Source organism: Marmota flaviventris, chromosome 3, assembly GCF_047511675.1.
Source record: "Marmota flaviventris isolate mMarFla1 chromosome 3, mMarFla1.hap1, whole genome shotgun sequence".
In the NCBI taxonomy this organism is placed as follows: domain Eukaryota; kingdom Metazoa; phylum Chordata; class Mammalia; order Rodentia; family Sciuridae; genus Marmota; species Marmota flaviventris.
The window spans coordinates 38,117,177-38,141,237 of record NC_092500.1 but is presented as its reverse complement, the minus strand read 5'-3'; the positions used below and the strand labels follow the sequence as shown (position 1 = coordinate 38,141,237).

General features: G+C 35.4%; 1 protein-coding gene across 1 annotated transcript in view; it reads right to left on the bottom strand.

The window, feature by feature from the left end:
- Lin7a (lin-7 homolog A, crumbs cell polarity complex component) overlaps positions 1 to 24,061 on the bottom strand; it is a 127,904-nt gene that overhangs the window by 77,602 nt on the left and 26,241 nt on the right. Inside the window, exon 2 of the mRNA XM_027929456.2 lies at positions 5,329 to 5,447. Coding sequence (XP_027785257.1) covers positions 5,329 to 5,447 — 119 coding nt within the window. The remainder of the gene's footprint in view (positions 1 to 5,328; positions 5,448 to 24,061) is intronic.

Below are 24,061 nucleotides of genomic sequence, written 5' to 3'. Positions count from 1 at the left end.
TTGCTTAAATTGGCTACTAATTTCACAAAGCTTTAAAAAAAATGCATTGAAGTTTAGGGAAAAAAAACACCATAGTTTAAAAACATTGTTTCATGGAAATTAAAGGGTAGATACTGCTTTTAACCTTTTTCTGTGGTAAAATTGGGTTGAATGTTGTATAGTGTCAGTCAGGATGGCCTGGGTCCTGCTTTGGTACAAGAATGTTACAATCTTGAGGGCTTAGAATAACAAAGGTTTATTTTTGCTAAGGCTCTAAGTTGGTAAAGTGTTGGCTAGAACATCTATTTCTCATGTTCTCACTCTGAAGCCTAAGCTGATGGATAGTTTATCATATAAAACATTACTATTTTCCTAGCAAAAGGAAGGGTACATGGCAAATCTTGCACTGCCCATAGGCTTCTGTGAAGAGCTGGAACACAAATTTTCCGCTCATATTATTCCAAAGCAGGTGTCATAACCATGTCTAGTTTTAAAGGATGGATGAATCCAATATGTGACGAAAAGTAGAGGAGAACTGGAACCATTTTGTACAATCCTATGGACTACCACAGAATGAAAGTCCGTATGGAGATGGTTTATTTTCTTTTTTGATCATGAGATTACATTAGAAAATAGTAACATACAACATCTGGTGATTGGCCAAAGAAAATAGTGTTTATTTTGTAGCACATTTTTGGTTCAACATACATGTGGCAGTTATAAATATGGGAGTTCGTCCTCGCTATAGACTACCATCAGTGGTATATCATGCTCCAGGTCAATGACCCATCACCCAGAACAGCAGGAAGCTTGAATGTCTCAAAGTTTGGAAGACAAGGATGATAACTAGATTACTAATTATGTTTTTTTATTACTTTGGTTGCAAAAAGAATTTATTTTTATTCTGTTACAGAAATTATATGTCCTCTTAAATGTGATCATTCATATGTTTATCAATTTCCTTCTCTGAGGTACATAGAATATGAAGTATCAGGAAACAACCCATCTCTTGACCACCACGCCAAGTATTGTCACTCAATTATCTCAGAAAATTCCCTCATTCAAAAATCCATATTTATAATAATTCAATTTCAACCCTAAATTTATAAGTTTAGGCCATTTAAGTTAATCATTACAGTGCAAAGCTAAAATATGAGGAAGTCACTTAAAGTCACAGAAACGGTCTTTACTAAGAACATCCGTATAACATTTAAAAAAATTTTTTTTAGTTATACATGGACAAAATATCTTTATTTTGTTTATTTACTTTTATGTGGTACCGAGGATCAAACCCAGTGCCTCACATGTGCGAGGCAAGTGCTCTCCGCTGAGCCACAACTCCAGCTCCAGTACCACAACATTTTTTATTTCATTTCTCTTTGGAAAACTGTATGAAGATTCTCTTAACAGTCAGTGCAGCTCATTATAGAATAACATTATCACATGTCAGCCCATTTCTCTGTCATGAACTTTGAGGTTACTTGCACAGAGTAAGTGCAATTTAATTCTATAAGGGTTCTGTCAAGATCTTTCACAATAAAACACAATGAATCACCATCTGCATGCTGCAAATAAAGCTGTGTATGGGCTGTCATTCAATTGCAGCTTATTTATTAATAGAGCAATGCCTTTTTTGGTTGTGTATATATTTTTCCCTTGGTACTAATCTCAATGTACTTTTATCAGTCTTTATTACAGATTACAGATTGTAGAAAATAGTTAAGGAAACGTCTGATCTTTTTTTAAGCATGCATTTAAATTTTAAAACATAAAATTTCATCAAATTATTCTCTTTATATAAGTGCTGCAAATATTCCAGGAGCTGATTCAGTAGTTTCACCCAAATGTTAAGCAAAATATGGGATTACCTCAACATATAATAATAACTACTGTTGCATTTACATAAGGAAATAAAAAATCTTTGGCAAAAGCTTACAGTGCCTCATTTTTTTTTTATCATAACTTGTGTTACACATTTTTTTTTAAGGAATGGTCCTGTATCTAGTTTTGCTCCAGTGAATGCAACTAAGAAAACACTTTAAAGTATTAACTAGCATGTGTTTCTGAAAACATCAAAAAACTTAACCACAAAAATTCCAAGCATTATTTGAATAGGAAACCAAAACTTCAAAGGTTTCTTACTAGCACAACAGAGACCAGGAGAGAAAGTGTTCTTGGCTCAGTACAATTTAATTTTTAGATAATCTTTGTCATACTTCCTAACTGCACTTTTCTTAACTAGCATTTGGTTCACCTATCTCACAATATATATTCATATTTCATATTGTTATTAAAGGACTTTTCACTAGATACATTAAGAAGATAATTTAGAATTATTTTATATGTATTGTCATTTTTGCTATTTCCCACAGTAAAGATAAAGCAACACAATAAGAATAACAAAGGCATCACCACACTTAACAAATAATTCCATGCAACTGGGATGAACTGTCAGGCAAGTTGAAGTGACCTTTCACAACTTCTGTATAACCTGCTTCTTTTAAAATTCCAAAATTGTTACTAAGAACATTATTGTGAACATAAATTTAATCTTAATGGTTCAAAGTTGCAAAACATAAGATAGATAAATTATATCATGTGTTATTCCTTCTGTAACTTCTAGATTGCCTATAGATTGGCTACAAACTTTCATGGACTATTAATGGTATACATGCCTACCATACCACAGGCAGGCTGTGTAAGATATAATGTTTATATAAAGTCCCCATATTTACTTTCATTTGTACTCTCATTCTCTTTTTCATTAACATACGCCCAAAAGAAAAAAAAAAGCCTCTGTGCTGATTTCAACAGATGTCTATACCACATTTACAAATCCAGTCTTAGATTCTCCCCCAAACTTCAGACTTAGAGGGTTGCAAGACATCTCTAACGTCTAAAAGGCATCATCAATTTATTACATACAGAATAGAGTTCTTGGAAGGTCTTCTCCAAAGCTGGCTCCCCTCTAAAGAGTCCCATCTTATTATACCAATTGTCTTTGCTTTTCTCTTGTTTGTTTGTTTTGTTTTTGGTGCTGGGGATTGAGCCCAGGGTCTTGTGCTTGTGAGGCAAGCACTCTACCAACTGAGCTATATCCCCAGCCTTATTATACCAATTGTTCAAGCCCAAATTCATCCAATGCGTTCAATTGTTCAAGCCCAAATCTAAGAATCAATTGAGTCTTTTGCCCTTCCATATGCTACAGATCTTATATATTAATAATTTCTGTTGATTCTGCTCTGAAAAATATACTAGAATCTGAAAACTTCAATACTCGTAATGCTGTCTTCTTGGTCCAACCTGCTATCATCTTGCTCTCTCTTGATCGCCTCATTATTTTATTACTGGTTTCACTTGTTTCTACACTGTACTGAAGGTTGTGTTCTGTATTCTCACAGTGGACAGAGAGACCTTTCCAAAAAACAATTTAGGTCAGGCCAAAACTCTCCAACGGCTTGTCATGCTTAAAATGAAGTTCAATGTTCTCACTATGGCCCGAGAGACCTTACGTGATCTGCTCTCCAGCTGCCTATGGAGCCTACCTTGAATTTTCCATTCCAGACATACTGGCTTTTGGAGTATTCCTTCTGTACATTAAGATCATTCTTTGTTCTGAGTTTTGTACTTGAGGTTTCCTCTGCCTAGAACACCGTACTCCTTTGTATTTGTTTGACTTGCTCCCTTACTTCCATTAGTTTTTTTTTTTTTTTTTGCTTGTTTGTTTGTTTGTTTCTGACCATCCTAAACTTAACTCAATCCTGTTGTCCTGGTTTATTTCTCTCCAGAGTCTCATCACTCTCTGGTATTGTATTGCATGCTTATTTTTCACAACTTTCTCCCACTGGAATGTAAATTTCACTAATGCAGAGACTTTGAATTGGGTCAAGAGCCATATAATCAGTGAGCAAATAAGTATATGATGTCCTATCTTTTAGTTCTGTGGATAGCAGAATGCTACAACACAGAAGAGATGATAGAATCTCTAAAAAAGGAAAAGTTGGTTGCCAGATCTCAGGGGAATGGAACTCTGTGAAGAAAGAAAGAAGTGTAAAGGGAATTTAGCCTTGGTCTACACAGTGATCACAGGAGTTGGTGGGGCCGCCCATGGGGTTTCTAGATATCTTATACCTTTCCCACTGAGGGAAAGCCAATGGCAGAGAATTCATATGCTTTGAGAAACTTCCTTTCAGCCTTTGATCAATTCAAAGGTTAAAAATTAGACATGTAATTACGGTTGCTTACTCAAGCTGTGTTCTGTATTAACAAAAATTAAACAGCGAACAACTTCACCTGATAAAGATTGAACATAAATACAGTATAAATTGAATTCCAGCAACGTCTAAATGTTAACTGTATTGGCTAGGCTACAGTTTAAATCTGTGTTTATATTGAGTCTTGAATCCTCTGAGTATTCATAAACTCGAATTGTTGAAAATGTACATTAACCACAAGAAGAATTGCAAACAGGAAGAACAGTTGATACATCCATTCCTTGAAAGGCATAAGCTGTATGCTACAACAAATTCTCTAAATAGTCACTGGGTTCATATGGCTTTGAGGATGATGATGATAGGTACTTCATTACTGGGAACTTCTAGGAGGTCAAATATGACAGATTTATGGGTTTTTGGTTCTGATTAATGAAATATCATTTAGTTCTTAATGGCCAAGGGGTTACTGAATGAAAAAATACAACTGACATATTTCAAGGGGGGTTTTCTTATGACCAATTGAATACATCAGTTTAATAGTCAATTCTACTATGAGTCAATACAAAATTCAAATAGACATTTTAGCATATTTGTTTCACCTCACTCTTCTTGAAACTGTTATTAGCCAGAAAAACATTACAAAGGTTTACTATGGAGGCATACCAGCCTGTTTGGATATTTTCCATTATTGTACTAGACAGTAATATTTGGGTAACTAAAACTTTAGTCAGTAAGAGTTTACTCTATCAGATTTACCTATGAAAGACTTAGCTGAGTGTTCTCTTAAGAAAATCTCAGCTCTCATTAACTGTGGCTGTTTCTACCTGAATTTCTGGTGGCTTCACATGAGTGCTAAATAGTTTAGACTACATGGAACACTTATCTACTGCAGCATACCCTTCTCTGGTACCAGAAGATCAACATTTGGTTTTAGATAAATGTATAAATCCTGGATGGATCTAATTTAAGAATTTAGCAGACTAAATTATATTTTATCATCTGTCCAAGGATCTAAAAATAGGCAGTAAAGATGTAGTTCTAATCTTAACAATTTCAACCAAGTGTGTGGAAAAACCATGTTTTCTATTTAAAAGACATATGGCTGAATATAGTTATTAAAATGTTAGTGTCCTACCTCTCGGATTGCTGTACAAAACTCACTCTGAAGCACTTTTTTGAGAGACTGTAGCTTGTGTACTGGTACCTCTCCAGATTCCTGTAGTTTTTCCAGTAATTCAATTGCTCTTGCAACATCTGGATAAAAAAATAAATACATAAATAAAAATGGAGAGACCTAGAATAAACTGTATCTCATCAGCAAAATACCATTATTTCAATTGAATGGTGACATTATTCCAATTGAAAACCACATAAAATTTATTGCAAAATCAAAACTTGTAACTCAGAGATCATTGTTTTTATTTTTTGGTAAAAAATCAATTTAATCTGTTCCAGATAATTTGTTACTTAATATATCTTCTAGAATGGCATTTCATGTATGTTACTTTTGTCAGACAAATCAATTTGAAAAAGAAGAAAGTGCAGGAAAAATGTCTGTTACTTAATCTGATACAACAATAACCATCTATGGTCAATTGAATCTATGAGATTTTTTTTTTCAGTCTGACTCTCCATACAACACTTTCATTGCAATTGCAATGTTACACTTATTAGTATGATCATTTGATTGATGTGCATTCACCTTCACTTATCTATGAACTCCTTTAACGAAGGAACTTGATCTAGTTTGTTTGCCATTGCATCCCCCAGAGTCTGGTATGATACTATGAATAAATATTCAAGGAATAAATAAATTAATGGACTCTCCACTTCTCCACCACTGGATTATTCCAGGTCCTTATTATCTCTTCTCAGTTCAACTGGAATGATTTCTTCTCCTCCAGCTTCTTCATATGGCCCACAAGTTTATCTCTCTAAAACAAAACTTTGATCATGTACCCATCTATCAACTTCAATGTTACGAAGCATAATATTTTTCAATGTTTATATCACAGGTTAATGTTTCAAAATACATATAGTCTTTAGTTGCTATAAAACCTAAAATCCCTATATTATTTCTTATTTTCAAGAGAAAATTATATAATAAAAGACTATTCAAAAATAATTATAGTGATCTCTTCCACTCTGTTTCTATGGACAACAACATCTAGCTAAAATATCACTTAGGTTTTTAAGTAGTAGGACATGATGTTTTCAATTTCTAGGTGACTGGTTCCATAAAGTTTACACATTCCAGCAATCAGATTATAAATCCATCCATCCATCTATCCATCCATCCATCCATCCAGTAATTTGCATTTCTATTATACCTGGCACCAAGCTTAACAACAAACAACACTTCCTTTCTGAACTCACAGAACTCATGATCTAATAAGACTGGAATACATCAGCACAGCCACCAATAAAAAAACTGTCCACTTCAGAATTTGGGTGAGGTTAACATAGGTGTATGTATATATTGAAGAAAATAAGCAAAAAGTGACTTTATCGAGACTCCCCTGCTGAAGTAGTTATTTTGATTGCCAATTGTAGCCCAAAGTAGCACAAATCATGAAATCAATATGACACTGACAGTGTCTAAAGTTTGTCTGTTAGTACATAAATAGAAGACAACATAGTCAATTGGACAACGCTGGTCACATCTACAATCAATATGGTACCACGCTGAGATTTTTAAGCATTTCTAACTGCATAAAACACTTCACTCAGATGCCCCATAGGCACATAGAACTCTCAGTATGTTTACAACTAAGCTCATTATATTTTTTCCCTGAAATTATCTCTTCTCTTCCAATATTCTGTTTCCATTAATGGTATCCCCAAACAGCCTGTCTCCCAAACTAGACCATGACATCATCTTTCACACTTACCCCCACGTGTAGTTTGTCAGCAAGTGCTATAGATTCTACCTCAAAAATACCTTTTGAATGGAGCTCTTCCCCTTCATTAATTCAGAAAAGCCTTTATCATTTCTCACTGTAGTACTGGCACATCTCCTAACAGAGCTCCTTTAAAATAATCTTTTTTTTTTCAGTTCATCCTCCATGCTGCTTCTAAAGTAACTGTCCTGAATGAGAAACCTAAATATTATTCTCCTGTATGTAAAACCTCATGCAATCCCACCTGCTACAGAATAAAGTTTGGATCACAGGGTTTTATAGAGGGCCCTCAGCAGCTTACCTATTCTGACTCAGCTCGGTACACCTCCTCCTGCCTATTCTGCACTATGACCATCCAAAAATTTTGCTGTTCCTAGAACATGCTACAGAATGTCATGCCTCTATGGCTTGGCACATATTGCCCTCTGTTCTTGGAATGCAATTCATCCCATCATTCATGTATGTCTTCATTCATTCAGTAGTTTTGGGTCCTGTGCTGTGCACAGGAGACACAGTGGTAGAGGAGACAGCTCTTTCTCTTGATTTCATGGAGTATCCAGGCTTAAAAGTCACTGATGTGCAATAAAGATGTGCATGTTACCAACAAAGCACTACTGGGTGGTCCATGGATATATGACAAAGGCACATATCATCATTCAGGAAGTCAGAGAGAACTTCTTTGTGAAACTAATAGCTAAGCAAAATCCTAGATAGTAGGTAAAAGTGGGGAAAGGGCAAAGAATGTTCTAAACAAAGGGGATAAGCAAATACTGAAGGCTTGTTAAAAGACATTCAAAGAATAGGAAGAAATTCAATGTGTTTGAACCTGAAGCCAGGGAGAGTAGCAAGAGATGAAGTAGATGGAAATTGCATCATGGAGGGTACTTTAGTCTATGTAGGAATGACTTAGCTTAAATAGCATTTCTTCAAGCCTATCTTCACTGACTCTTCAAGGCAGATTGAGTTGCTATCATTACTGTGTTCCCAAGTTATTTGTTTACTTGTCCATTGTAATAATTATTACTTTCTGTTGCACATCTATTTGCCTATCTGTCTCCCTCCTTCATACCCATGAATCTATAAGCTTATTGAGGTGTCAGGAACAATGTCTTATTTGTCATTATCTCATTCATTGCAGAGTACCTGGCACATAATTAAATGTTTAATGTGCATTTGTTTGGTTAATGGTAGATTAATTAATGAGACTGGCTCAGGAAGGCATTAGAGGTCTATGTATGCATAAACCATAACTCCTCATGAATCTATATCTCCACACACACATCAGTATCAGCCTTGGTCAAGATTTGCTTGGGCATCATGTGAGAGAAGGAGGTAAGCCAGAACCTGTAGGCTGAAGGATACCAATGATGATAGTTCTCAGCTAATGCTATGCATTGAAATTACCTGGGGTGCATTTGTCAATTCCTGAGACCCATCCCAAAATAATTAACCTAGAATTTCCAGAAGAATGGTTTTCAACCTTTGCTGCATATTGGAATTACCTAGGGAGCTTTAAAACACACAGCTTCCTTATTCAGGCCCACCCCAGAGACTCCAATGTGATTGGCACAGGGTGGGAACTAGGAATGGGGCTAAAGTGCAGCTGAGATTGAGACCACTGCTCTAAGCCAGCATGGGATTTGGGGTTTTTTAAAAACTCATATGTTATTTGAATGTGCAGCCAGGATTCAGAACCTTTGCTACAGATTTATGGTTCTAAAACGTGAGTAGTGTGCCTACAGATCACTTGGGAAAGCTAACTAACCCTCCTAACCCTCCTCTCCATTTGAGAGATGTCAATTTAGGAGGAGTGAGAATAAGGCCTAGGTATCTTCTTTTTAAACTAATGCTTGAAGTGATTCTGTAATTGTTAGTTCACAGACCCCAAAGGAGGAAAAATGAACAAAATGATCTTTTGGGTTTCTTTCATCACCAGTACTCCTGGAACTCCTGCCCTTCATTATTCTTTGATGTGATATGTGAAAGAATACTGAATGGAATTTTTCCAGAAGTCTCAGAATTATTGATAAAATCTCACAGATGAAAGTGATGGAGATTGGGTACTACTCCATTCGAAAAATTGGTTCTTACCAAAGACCAATCAGTGGACTCACCTGAGACATTTTTTTAAGTAGCGCATTACCCCAAGCCAATTAAACTGAAATCTCAAATTGTGGTATCCACTCCTTAGGTTTTCTTTCTAAGCTTCCAGATGATTCCCGTGGCCATCCAAGGCCGAGAAAAACATTGTTCTTAAAAGAGTCACCAGAGAAAACAGATACACCTCCATTAAGACATTAAAGCTGAGATGATTTTGCTATTGTATACCCTGGGTCTTTTTAGTCCTTATAAGAGGTAGCTGGGAGATGAGATAGCATTTAAGGAGTACTGTCATTAATTTCAAATAGAGTACTAAGTGTTTACTTCCATTCCAACAACTAAGTGAGGAGGGTTCTGACAGAACTACTTGTAGTGAATGGGCGGGCGTGCCTGAAAGAAGGGAGACGAGCATGTCTTTCCTGGTTGCATAGGAAATTGTCCTGGGTGACCTGCCTGCCCTCTATGTTCCTCTGAGCACAAGGAGAGAACTAGATAGCAGGAGCCTGTAGATTGAAACTCTTTTGTTGGTACCCACCCAAGGGAGGCTAGCAGTGTGAGGTCAAGGAAACACAGCAGCTAGCAAGAGACAAAGGAAGGCTAGGCACAGTGGTGCACACCTGTAATCCCAGCAACTCAGGAGCCTGAAGTGGGAAGATGGAAAGTTCTAGACCATCCTCAGCAATTTAGCGAGGCCCCCAGCAACTTAGTGAGACCCTGTCTCAAAATATAAAAGTGCTGGGGATGTGGCACTGCTGGGTTCAATCCTAGAATTCCCCCAATGTGCACAAAAAAGACAAATGAAATCTCAGAATCAAACATGGAAGAGGTCAGGGCCCTCTAGGCCAGGCCTGGGTGGAGCTGAGAACAAAAAGATGGTGAGTGATAAATGGATATGAGATTGGGGTTTTAAACAGAATGTGGATTCCCTTCAGCTCTGTACCAGAAAGCTTCATGACCAGGATCTGGAAGGAAGAAGAAGCAGCTTTTGTGTCGCCACAATACTTAAACAACTACAATACAGGGTGTATGGTTTATTTGTAAGAGACCCCCCTGAGGGAGGGTTCTTCTTCAGAACCCCCTTATGCTTATTTTGTAAAACCCTTCTGACAAGTTTGGTGGCTAACATAGTAGTTTGGGGTTTACTAGTCTAGCTCAGATAAGGATGAATATTAGGTAAAACTGGGGAGACTGGCAAACAAAGATAATAAGCGCAAGAAGACCATGGGATTTTTTTCCCCCTGAAGCCTATTCTTCACCTTACCTTAACTCGCCAATTAACATCTTCATCCCACTACATGAGTAAAATACTTGAGTATCACACTTGTCCTCCCAGTCTCCTCCACACCTCTGATTCAATTCACCCCCTACCTCTAAAAACAAAAACGGTAAACTTTTATTAAACATCTGTGATATAGGGGGTATCTTTGTCCATTTCCCATTGCTATATCAAAATATCACAGACTGGGTAGTTTATAAAGAAAAGATATATTTCTCTCAGTTTCAGAGCCTAGGGAGTCCAAGATTGAAGGGCTGTATTCCTGGAGGGACTTCTGGCTGCATCATAACATGACAGAGAGCATCACATGACAAGAGAGCAAGACAGCTAGCTACTCTACAATAACTAACCCACTCCCTCCACAATGGAAAATGTTGTAATTAATCCATTCCTGAGCATGGAACCTTCATGACTTCATCTCCTCTAAAATGTCCCACCTCTTAGTACTGTCACAATGGCGGTTAAATTTCAGCATGAATTTTGGAGTGACCATTTAAAACACAGCATTTGGTCCTGGCCCCTAAAACTCATGTTCTTCTTATACATAAAATACATTGATTCCATCACAATACTTTTGAAAATCTTAACTCATTCCAGCACCAACACAAAAATTCAAAGTCCCAAATCTCCTCTGAATCAGATAGGTTGAGATTCAAAGCGTGATTCATCCTGAGGCAAACTCCCTCCAGCCATCCTATAAAACCAAAACAAGTTGTCTACTTCCAGAATACCATCATGGGATAGGCATAGGATGGACTCTATTCCAAAAGGGAGAAATAACCAAGAAAAGATAAATAACTAGTCCCAAGTCAGACGAAAACATAATAGAAAAAATTTTTTAAGTCTTAAAGCTGGAGGATAGTTTCCTTTGACTCTGGGTTGCCTCAGTTGAGTCTTGTGGCTGCAGCTATCACAGTCTGATTTCACAAGCTGGTGATGCTGTGGGTCCTGGGATTTTGTGGCGGGGGGACCCCACTGTCACATCTCTGCTAAGTATTGCCCTAGTCAGGACGCTACTGTAATAACTCTGCTTTTGTGACAAGTCTCTGCCTGGGCATGCGGGTAGTATGCAACATACTTTGAAATTTAATTGAAAGAAGTCATGTCTCCACTACTCTCTCATTCTGCATACATGCAGACTTAACACTGTGTGGATGCTGCCAAGTCTTACTGCTTGTATGTTTCAGAGTTGTGGATTGAGCTAGACCTGTTTGTGTTGCAGCTAGGGTGGCTGGGGAGCCCTGAGCCACGATGCAGGTAGCAAAGACCCAAGGCAACACAGGGAAGAAAATCAGTGGAAATCAGTACCCTGGTTTGTTGCCTGAGACCATTCCACTGTCCTCAAGGTCTGGGCCTGTGTTGGGAGAGAGAGCTTTGAAGATCTCTGGAATGCCATCCTTGACTTTGTCTAGCTGTGTTGATAAATGGTACCTGCATCCCTTCAATCCATATTAATCTCTTTTGCAAACAGTTTCTTGGCAACACCTTTCATATTCTTTCCCAAACATGGTTTTTCTCTCTTTGCATGGTCAAACTTTGAATTTTCCAAATCTTTTCATTCTGCTTCTTTTTTAATTATAAATTCCATCTTTAAGTCATTTCTTTGTTATCACATCTCACTGTATGGAAGTTAAAAGTAGACATGCATAAATAGCCTGAATGTTTGCTACTTAGATCTTTTTTTTACTTGCTGGATATCTTAGTTCACCACTCTTAAGTTTTATGTTCCATAAATCCCTAGGATATGGACATAATTTCACCACGTTCTTTGTAACTGTATAACAAGCATGGCCTTTACTCCAGTTTCCAATACTTCTTTCTTATTTCCATCCAAGGTTGCATCAGAATGGCAATTTACTATCTGTATTTCTATCAGGATTGTGATAAATGACCATATAAGTGACCAAACTTTTCCTAGTCTTCTTTTCTGCATTCTCACTAGAATAATCGTTAATTCTCTGTTCACGGCAATGCAGGCTTTTGTTAACCTATTCATCCAAACTCTTCCAGTTTCTGCCCATAACCCAATTCCAAAAATGTTCCCATATTTTCAGGTATCTATTATACCAAGTTACTTCTTGGTAACAATTTGCCAGGTTAGTTTGTTTTCTGTTGCTGTAACATCAGAATAAGTAAATTATAAAGAAAAGAAATTCATCAAGGTTCTAAAAAGTAGGAAATACAAGACCACAGTGTTGACATTTGGCCTTTGAGCTGCATCATAACTTGGTGGAAGGGAAAGCAAGTACACACACATGTGAGACAGAGCTAACTTTATAACAAAGCCATTCCTGTAGAAATAAACCACTCCCTCAATAACAGCATAGGGCCATTCATAAGGGTGGCCCCATGACCTAATCACTCTTTAAAGTTTCCACTTGTTAATATTAATATGAATAACAATCAAGTTTCAACATGAGGTTTGGAAGGGCCATTGTACTATACTGTGAAGTCATTACATGCTGAGAGTATTGCATTCTTTTACCTTATTTTATCCTTATGATAACTACATGTGGTGGCAAATATCCACATTTTGCAAATGATAAAACTCAGGATTATAGAGAGTTTAACTCACTAACAAGTAGGAAATTTGAGTTTGGCATCTCAAACCCTGTGCCTGTTATTTTCATTTCTATCACAGTTTTACCTTTAGCAGCCTTCTCTTCAACGTTCAGTATTTTTATAATAGCTTTGTGCTCTGCAGGCTTTCTTGGTCATAGGTTGAACTCTTAATTTTTCCTTTTTCAATAAAGATTAATCCTGATTCATTTACCAGTATATCCATCTCAGGTACTATTCATTGATTGACAGGATCACCTGTAGAGCTTTTGAATGGAGTAGAGTGGTTCTTAGCCTTTCTGCCCATTGGAATTACCTGGGACTGAAAAACAGATTGCTGGATCCTACTCACATGTATTTTGCTTTCATTGATTGGTGTGTGACCTGGGCATCAAGTTCTTCAGAATGTCTCAAGGATATAATGAGTAGTCATGTTGAGAATCACTCATACGGAGTCTGGAAATTTTAATAAATGCGACTTTCCATTGCATATAGTGTTTATTATGTCACTGTTAAAAACATTCTGCCTCTCTGACTAGCACTATGAGGTTAGGTTTATTATTATGCTAATTATATAGAGGAGGAAATTGAGATCCACAGAATTAAAATTATTTCTCTTAGGAAAGAGCTAGTCAGTAGGAGAGTTGAGATTTCAATCTAGCAATGTGGCTGTAGAACCTGGACTACATTTGAGATATGGATTAGTAATCCATATGCAGTCAGCTACTTATATCTGCAGGTTCTGCATCCGCAGATTCAATCAACAATTTGGATATACTGAATCAAAAACATGGCCTATGATGACTGTATAGGTACAGAACATTTATAAACTTTTTGTCACTATTCCACAGACAATACAGTCTATAATTACTTACATAGCATTTACTTTGTATCAGTTATTATAAGCAATCTAGATATGATTTAAAATGTACAGAAAGATGTGCTTAGGTTATTTGAAAACACTATTCCTTCCATTCTCTATGAGATTTGAACATCTACAATCTTTGGCATTTGTGGTGGGTTGTAGGGAGCAGGTGTTTTCCTGGAACCAATGGGATACAAAGAGATATGGTAGTTAAAATCATTTCCAGAACTTCTTCTCTAAGGTTGCTAGTAGAGATCAAGCTAATCTGACCAACAAATACTTCCTTGAGATTCTCAAATTTTAGTTAACATAAAAAATTTACCTCTGGACAACTTATTTAAAAGATCAACACTTCAAAAAAGGGTGAGGTATAGTCTTTAAATCTGATCTTACAGAAGTCATCTAAGTCTGACACAAATGCATTCACTCTGTGATACAGAACAAAGCGAGCTCACAGCCACCACCTATCCACTGCTTACTTCACTTACTTAGTTTATCTTGTAAAAACCCTTACCAGTATATAAAGGAATCATTATTATTTCTACCGTATAACTGAAGAAAAACAAAAGCAACTAAGGCTTACAAAGATGAGTTATCTAACCCAAGCTATGCAACTAGTAAATGGTGGATCCAAGATTCAAAACCAGCTGTATTTGACTCCAGTGCCCATGTTCTTATTTTGCTTCTCTAACCTGATTTATTTCTCCAATTTACTTAAAATGGATTTGAAATAAAACAATCAAGGTCTGATAAATTTATTTTTAAATAAAGCAACTTGGACCATTGTGAGCTGTGACAGTCATAATACTACACCAGGTCTTATATTATGTTACTCTATAGTCACTGTAGATTATGTTACTCTATAGTCACTGTTTTTTCATAGTAAAAACACAGGGTCAAAGAAACATGATCAACTCATCATCAATTGCCTGGTAATAGTAAGGAGACTGGAAATTCTGGAAATATTTCCTTCAAAATAGGAGGAATGTTATAAAAACAAAACAACAAAAACAACAAAATAACAAATAACTGGAATTTAGGAACTTAAGTGGAGTAAGCTTTCAGTGATCTGGAGTAATTCAGTTATCATCTTCTCATTCTTTAATGATAAGCATTGATTAACTTAATTGACATTTAAGATATGGAATTTGACCCATGGCTCATCTGAAGCTGGAACTTGAATGGAGGTGGAGTTGGGTCATTTAAAGTTATTATCTAGTCATGCTGCAAAAATTTATTGAGCTCTATGGCAAACATTATGAATTATCAACCCTGAAGCTATCCAAAACCTCTTATCCCTTGCTTTCTACTATAAAAGCTGGAAAGTGAACACAATTCTCTTTCCAAACTCTTGTAATTTGGCCAAATTATAAGCACAGATATGGCTTCCAGGAATAACTTCGAAATAAACAAACTGCCCTCCAAATTTTGGTCTTGCTTCTTTCCTTCCTTTTGACAGCTATAAGGCCTTACAGTGACTAGAAGTGAAACAGTCATTCTGTGATCATGAAGATGAATGTTACGTGCTAAGGATGGTGACACAGGGCAAAGGAAGGGACCTAACCCTTTCATGCCATTATTGAGCTGCTATTCAAATCCTAAGCTATCCAACGCCTGATTCTTATCTGTAAAAGACATTTGGTTTTCTGTGACTTGCAACCTAATGCAAAATCACATGACGTCAAAGGCACTGTTCTAAGTTTCAAGGATAATGTTGATGTTATAGAGAAACTAGAGTGACAGATGGTGCTCCTTTGACTAAGATAGCCATGGAAAGCTTCTTAGGAAAGGCTGAGACTTGACTATGGAGAATAAGCCAGCCATATGAAAATCCAAAGGAAGAGCATCGGGACAGGAACAGCAAAAGCAAGGACCATAGAGTGAGGGCAGCAAGCTTACATGTCAAAAAGTCAGCAAGAAAAAGTTGTCTGTGGAACATTGTAACTGAAGCAAACAGCAATAGTAACAGTGGTGTGCTGGTAAATGATTAACAACCAGCTCTTCAAAACCAAGAGACAAAACAACAAAGCCCTAACTTGTAGCATTTTCTGAGGTGTAAATACTTGTGTCATAGTAAAGCTAGAAACATGATATCACTGATTTGCAAAGTTCTTGAATATTGAACAGAAAGTTCTCACAAGCCAGGAAGTACCAACTTCAACATCCTTCTGGAGAGGAAATAAAGTTTGAGAGGTAGATAAGATTTCTTTAATAGGGTTAGATTTTAATACAATTAAATCAAATTAATAAAGCCATTGGTGATGGTTTGGCAAAAGGATGATGTGATCTGATTCACATTTTATAATAATTACTATAAATGCTATATTGTAATATTAATCACAATGGACCAAGGAGGGTATATTCAGGAACCCAATTTGGAAGAAGGCTATTGGAGTGGCCTGGGAAGAGATGGAAGAAGCTTATACCAGAAGGCAGCAGTATAGTTGGTGAAACCCGGACACTTTAAAGCACAGGTGGGTGGAATAAGAATCAGTGTTTTGAGATGTGCCACAGTTATAGGGCGAGGTTATTCTCAAGAAAGCCTGGGAGACAGAAAAAAGGGTACATTAATGAATACAGTAACATACCTTAGCAGCACTTTGTAAATAATGGTGGATACTGTCTTACCTATTATAAGCAAATGATATCAATGAATTTAATAAATGCCCAAAAGAAAAAGGTAAAAGAACACTGAGGAGCAAATTATTTGAAAAGGGACTAATAATAAGGTGGCATTTTCCTGTTATTCTCTTTCAATCCAAATGAGATTCCTCAATCCTGACCACTAAGGGATTATATATAATTTTTTTAATCCCTGTAGTGATCAGTTGGAGAATATGAGTATAGATCTGAAAGTTAAAGAAACCTGAGACTGTGACGTGGTAGTATTGACTTTATGCAGTTATTGTGAGGCAGTAAATGACAGTATAATGAGATTTTAATATAAAATGCCTGGCATATGGTCCATATATGATATTCATATCTTCTTTTCCCCCTATCACTTCATCTGTGAGTCCTCACTTCCTGTTCTATTAGTGGCAATGTCTAAGGAAGCAATGTAAAATTATAAAAAGTAAATTATTGCAACTGGCATTCCCCTTGAAAAAGTGACCAATTATCTATCCTCCCTCTCTCTCTCTCTCTCTCTCTCTCTCTCTCTCTCTCTCTCTCTCCCCCTCTCGTTGCACTGAGGATTCAATCCAGAGCCCTGCATATGCTAGGCAAGCACTCTGTCACTTAACTGTACCCCAAGCCATTTAAATTTTATTTTGAGACAGATTCTGGCTAAGTTGACCAAGCTGGACCTCAAATTTGCAATCCTCCTGCTTCAGCCTCTGGAGTAACAGGGATTATATTCACGCACCACCATGCCTGGCTAGATTTGCTCTTTTTAAATAAGATACATCTTTATGCTTGAGCAACTAAAGTTGAAGTACCACAATTATAAACAACTATTATCTATCCATAAGTTTATATTTCTTTCCCAAGACTGTGAAAGTCACTTTGTATTTAAAATAACATATATGAAATATTCAATCATTGTTAGATTTTTGGCATATGTAAAAACTGTGCCCCAAAATGCTCCATCTAATGTTTACCACACAATGGTCAGTAAAGCTTTGCATTTCTATCACTGTGACATGAAAAGAAACCCTGCCAATTTTCAAGTTACTAATAAGACATGACAGTTAGTATGTCCTACTCATCTGACACTCATCTCTGCTTTGATCCGCCAACAACTTGCCATGTTCTTTAAATGCAGACTAATTGGCTAATCCAAGCAAGAACTGGCTCCGTTTAAATGTGCTCAAATTAAATAAAAATTTTATTCATTATGCTGTTGAAAACACTCCACTTCATATTTATTATAAAAACTGAATGATCTTTTCTTTATGGCATCTGGGTCAACACTGAAGTGCATCATACACACACAAAAAAGTTTGACAATACTAGAATTTTTAAATCATGAATTTATATAATGACAAAATCCTGGCATGGACTGCTGAAACTATTTGCCAAACCCACCGCAACCAAGGGAACAATTTATGTGACAAAATGAAAAGCTATAGTTGCTAAGAGATTCTCTGAAATGGAAGGTACCTATTTCATTTGAAAGTGATTACTTTCCCAATAAACAAATCTTTAGGTACACAAAGCTTAAGATGCAGCTTTCTTTGTTAAACAATTGCTGTTGTGTGGTAGGAATGAGTAATGCGTTCCCAGTTTCTCTAGGAACTATTCTCACCATTTTGTCTTTTTTTACTTCTTTCCTTCCACCCCCAATTCATCTAATTTCCTTTCCCAAGCAGCTAATATTGAAGCTTTATTTACCAACCTGCCTGAGACTTCATCAAGTCAAAAGTTTCACCTTCCTTTCTGTATGTGTTTTCTTCTCTTTCTCTTTATTGTATGAGATATTGTTCATTTTCGTCTGCATTTCCTCCTCACTGTTACATTTAACCTTATATCAATGTCTTTACACCATCTTAGGCAAATACCTTATGGCCTTACTCCCCATCACAGTGAAAGCAGTTTATTTTATTTATTCTCATCTCCAGCCTTGATAGCATCCATGCAAATTAACCTGACTTGACTAAGTTTTGGGATCTGTAACTTGTTTCTGCATGTCTGAAAGAAGTTGAGCAATCCATTGTCCTCTTTGATGCCCAACACCAGTACACCTTTTTCTTATTAATTTTTGTACATATCACTGTGTCTATTCTTATACCATGAAAACTGAATACTTAAAAACAGTTTGTTGATTAGAAGTGATTGTATTAAATTAATTTTTCATATTTATATAAATATCTGTATTCACTTGTTTATAATAATACTGTGCCAAACTCTGATTAGATTTAGATTTATGACAAAACATGAATTATGAAAAAAATTATGATTTAAATGATTAGGCTTAGCCTCCTTTTTAAATTTTTTTTTTTAATTGCAGTTGGACACAATACCTTCATTTTATTTATTTTGATGTGGTGCTGAGGATCGAACCCAGTACCTAGCACATGCTAGGTGAGCACTCTCCCACTGAGCCACAACCCCAACCCCAAATTTGGCCTCCTTTAAGTGAGAGCAGAAAGAATCAATGAACGTGATTTGAAGTTAGGTCAGAGTTCATCTTAGTGCTCATAAGAATATTTACGGATGTCATTTTTCTAAGCTGTCTGGAGGAGGTAATTTAAAGTACATGGTCCAAACTAAATATTTTTTAAATTATATTTACTTTTTGGTTATACATGACAGTAGAATCTATTTTGATATATTTACATCAACATGGACTATATCTTATTCTAATTAGGATCCCAGACTTGTAGATGTACAAAATGTTGAGATTTTTGTACCCAAATTTTTCTCTGAAGTTTCTTAACAATGAGTATAATAATTATTTATTCACTAAGTACCCGGCGTGTGTGGGTATGGAATAAAATAAATCGAACACATACACATGAGCAACACGACATCTCAGGGACGCACTGCAAGCTTCTAGCCTGTCTGTCCACACTGCTCCTCATTCATCTATGACCCCAATTGATTTTAGATGCAGCCAGATGAAAGAACACAACATTTTTCACAAAGCTTTAAGATGAACTTTAAATTGAAGTCTATGTATTTTACCTTTCCTTCCATAGCTTCTTATCTATCCCTAATTTCTCAGCGAGAGTTAGTTAAATAATTATTGTCTGGCATCTTAACTACCAGGCACAAAAGGAAGTCAGTTGTAATATTTCCATAGTTTAGTACATAGAATACCACCTACCTCTTATATTGGTACTGATTCCACCTGAGGATGTGGTTAAGTTGAGAGGTTTTTCCCTTGTAATTATTGTCAGAAAATCCCAATCCCCCTTTTCATAGGGCTCAAGAAATTGGAAGAGAAAGATTACCAGGAAGTTGTGAGACAGACACCCAATCAGATTGGGTGTTTTCAGAAAGTTTGTTATAAGGAAAACACAAATTTAACTTTTCCTGTCCTCACATGCATCCTATCCTAGAAAATGAATGAATATTTTTATCTAAATCGACACTTTGATATATTATTCTGCTATCAAGCTACTTAATAATATGTTTCCTCTGTTACTTTATCACTACTATATCACACTGTCATTTGATTTCTTAGTTACTTTGGGAATTGTATGGTGAGGTCATTGTGGTGCAATCCACATCTTTAAAAGATGATTATAGGACAAAGTGAAGCTTGGATTTTTCAGCAACTGTTATGGTGAATAGTGTATGTGTTTTGTTGGGAACATGATTACTATCAGGCAGCATAAAAGATGATTTAAACTTCTAAGTAAAAATCATAAAATAATGAGTTTGTCCTCATTATTTTAGACCCCCTGGGGCTGCTTCCTCAGACTTTATTGATGTTTCTTTTGTAAATCAAAGCTTGCAAAATAAGAAAAGAAAAAAGAATTATTTAGTAACTTATTACATTTGCATAACAAACTAATAGTACCTAATGAAGTAGTATTTGACCATAATATAGTTATATAATTATATGAAATATTTGAATAAATATAGTTATATGAAATATTTGAATAAATATAGTTATATGAAATATTTGAATACATTTTAAACATTATTAAAAAAACTGGAGAATTTTATTTTCTAATTATGAAATAAATTAACATCTCAATGTTTTATAAGGCAGTTATGAACCCTAGTCCTATGAGTAAGATATTTTTCTATGTTTAAATTCCTTTTAAAAAAACTTTAATCTGTTTTCAAGACTGTTAGGAATCATTTTTTTCTGAAATTAAAGTGAATGCTTATAAACAATTCAAACTAATTTTACTGAAGAAATAATTTAAACTAAAAATTTAAGTTCCTATTTTAAATTTTTATTTATTTATTTTTAATTGATAAAAATTACACATATTTATCACATACAACATGATCCTCTGAAACATGCACATACCATGAATTGGTCAAACAGAGTCAATCAACATATACATCATCACACACTTGTCAAATTTTGGGTCTAGAATACTCACAATCTACTGTCTTAGCCATTTTCAAAAATATAATACCTTCTTATTAAGTCACCATGTTGAACAGTGCAAGTTTTGAACTTATCATCCTATCTAATTGAAACTTTATATCCTTTGACCACTATGTGACTAATCCCCAATCCCAGCCCCAATTCAGGACCTAAGTAACACCATCCTATTCCCTGATTCTATGACTTCAACATTTTAGATTCTACATTTAAATGTGGTATCATGCAGTATTTGCCTTCCTGTGCCAGGCTCATTTCATGAAGCATAACATCAGTTGGGTTCATCCATGATGTCACAGATGTCAGGATTTCCTTTTTTATTAAGGCTCAATGGTATTCCATCTTTTGTGTGTACATTATGTTTTCTTTATTCAGTACTCAGTGGGCACTTCGGTTGATTCCATATCTTAAGCTACTGTGAATAATACTACAACCTCTTCAACAGAATGATTTTATTTTCTGTGGATATACACCCAGTAGTGGGATTGATAGATCATATGCTAGTTTTATTTTTAATTTTTTTTTTGGCCTCAATACCTCCATACCATTTTCCATAATTGAGGTATTAATTTGCATTCCCAAAAACAGTACACAAGATTTTCCTATTTTTCAAATCCTAGCGCTTATCTTTCACCTTTCTCCTAATAACTATTCTACAGGCATGAGGTGAAATCTCATTATGGCTTCATTTACATTTCCCTAATGATTAGTGATGTTGATTATTTTTTCATATACTTATTTGCCATTCATATGGCTTCTTTTGAGAAATGTCTGTTCAGGTCTTTTGGTCCTGACCCGCTTTGATTTTTTTGAATTGAATTATTTTGTTTTATTGCTATTGCATTGTCTAAAAACAATATACATACATATATACATATATATGTATATACATATTTATATGATTCTAAATCCTTATTAATTTTTGGTTTGTAATACATTCTTATCATTCCTAGAATGTCTCTCATCTCCCTTGTTTCTTTTTCTGCAAAGAAGTTTTTTAGTTCGATGTTATCCTGTTTGTCCATTTTTGTTTTTGTAGTCTGTTCTTTAGGGTCATATTTTTTTGGGGTGGGGGCTTGTACCAGGGATTGAACTCAGGGGCACTGAGCTACTGAAACACATCCCCATCCCTATTTTGCATTTTATTTAGAGACAAGGTCTCACTGAATTGCTCAGTGCCTCTCTGTTGCTGAGTTGGCTTTGAACTCACTATCCTCCTGCCTCAGCCTCCGGATCCACTGGGATTATAGACTTGCAACATTACACCCGGCTTTAGGGGCATATTTTAAAAATCATTGCCCAGACCAATATCATGGGAGTTTACCAGTTGCGATTTTCCTGCTTGTGGAAATCTTATTTTCTTAATAATGTTTATGGAAAAGATTGTCCTTTCCCCATTGGCACACATTTGTTGAAAATCAATTGTATTTGTATCAGTATATCTTCTTTAGTGGAGTGTCTATTAAAACCTTTGTTTCATTTTAAAATTGTTTTCTTTTATTGCTAATTTGAAGATTTCTTTATATTTTCTTAATATAAATATTTTATCAGATATTTTTAGGAAATATTTTCTCCTAGTTTTAGGCTTATCTTCTAATTATATTAAATTATTGGTCTCCTTTGAAGACCAATAATTTTTAGCTAATCATCATTTTCTATTTTGGTTCTTATTTTTTATATTTAACCTAATGAATCTTGGACTAACCTAAGGTTTCAAAGACTTTTTTTTCCTATACTTTATTTTAAAAGATTGTAGTTTTAGGTCTTACTTTTAGATTTTAAACCATTTTTAGTTAATTTCTAATTATTGTGTGAAGAGTTGGGGTTCGTTTTTTTTAATATTTATTTTTTAGTTTTAGGTGGACATAATATCTTTATTTTTATGTGGTGCTGAGAATCGAACCCCGTGCCTCACACATGCTAGGCAAGCACTCTACCATTTGAGCCACATCCCCAGCTCATCATTTTTTTTTTTTTACATATGGCTATCCATTATTGAAATAACTAGCTTTCTCCCATTGAGTTTCCCCACCACAATGATTGAATATCAATTGACAATATATTCATGGGTCTATTACTGGACTCATATTTCACTGATATATTTGTCAATACATACTCCAGTATCACACTATTTGATTTTTGAAATAAAGTAGTAGTATAAATCTTAGTCTATTCAGAGTACTGTTGCAAAATATCATAGACTGGATAGATTACAAACAACAGAAATTGATTTCTCACAGTTTCAGAGGCTAGAAAAGCTAAGATCAAAGTGCTGGTAGATTTTGTTTCTGGCCAGGGCTCACTCCTAGACTGACCTTCTTTTCACTATGTCCTCCCATGGCCCAAGGAGTGTGAGGGAACCCTAGAACTCTTATGAAGGCACTAGTTCCATTCTCATGACCTAATTATCTCCCAGAAGGCCCTGAATCCTAATACCAGCAAATTAGGGGTTCAAACACCAAAATATGCATTTGAGGGAAACGCAAACAGTCTGACCATAGTATACTCTCACTTTGTTCTTGTTTGTCAGTTGTGCTTTTCTATATCTTTGTCATTTCCATAAATTTCACAATTATTTTGTCAGTTTTTACAAAACAAGAAAAAGAAAAAGAAAAAATCTATTAGCATTTAAGTTAAGATTGTGTTGAATGTATATAATAACTTGGGGAAAATTGACATGTTTATAATATTGAGTTTTCCAATCTCATTAACGTGGTATATTATTCTATTTGTTCAAACCTTCCATTTCTTCCAGCAATGTTTTGAAAGCTTAGTTTTGAATTGCTCATTGATATTACATAGAAATACATCATATATATATATATATATATATATATATATATACATATATATATATATATATATATATATATATATATTCATCTTGTATCCTGTCCTTTTCCTAAAATTACTTTGTTTATTTATTTTATGGGTAGAATTTGTAGGATTTTCCACAGAGACAAATATGCTGTCTGTGACTAAAGATGGTTTACTTCTTCTATTCCTATCTGCATAATATTTACTTCACTGTCTATTGCACTAGCTAGGACCTCTCACAAAATGCTAAATAGAAATGATGGGAGCAGCCATCTTTGCCTTGTGCTTAGGAGGAAAGAATTCATTCAGCCTTTTACCATGAGGTCCACATCTGAAAAAAGT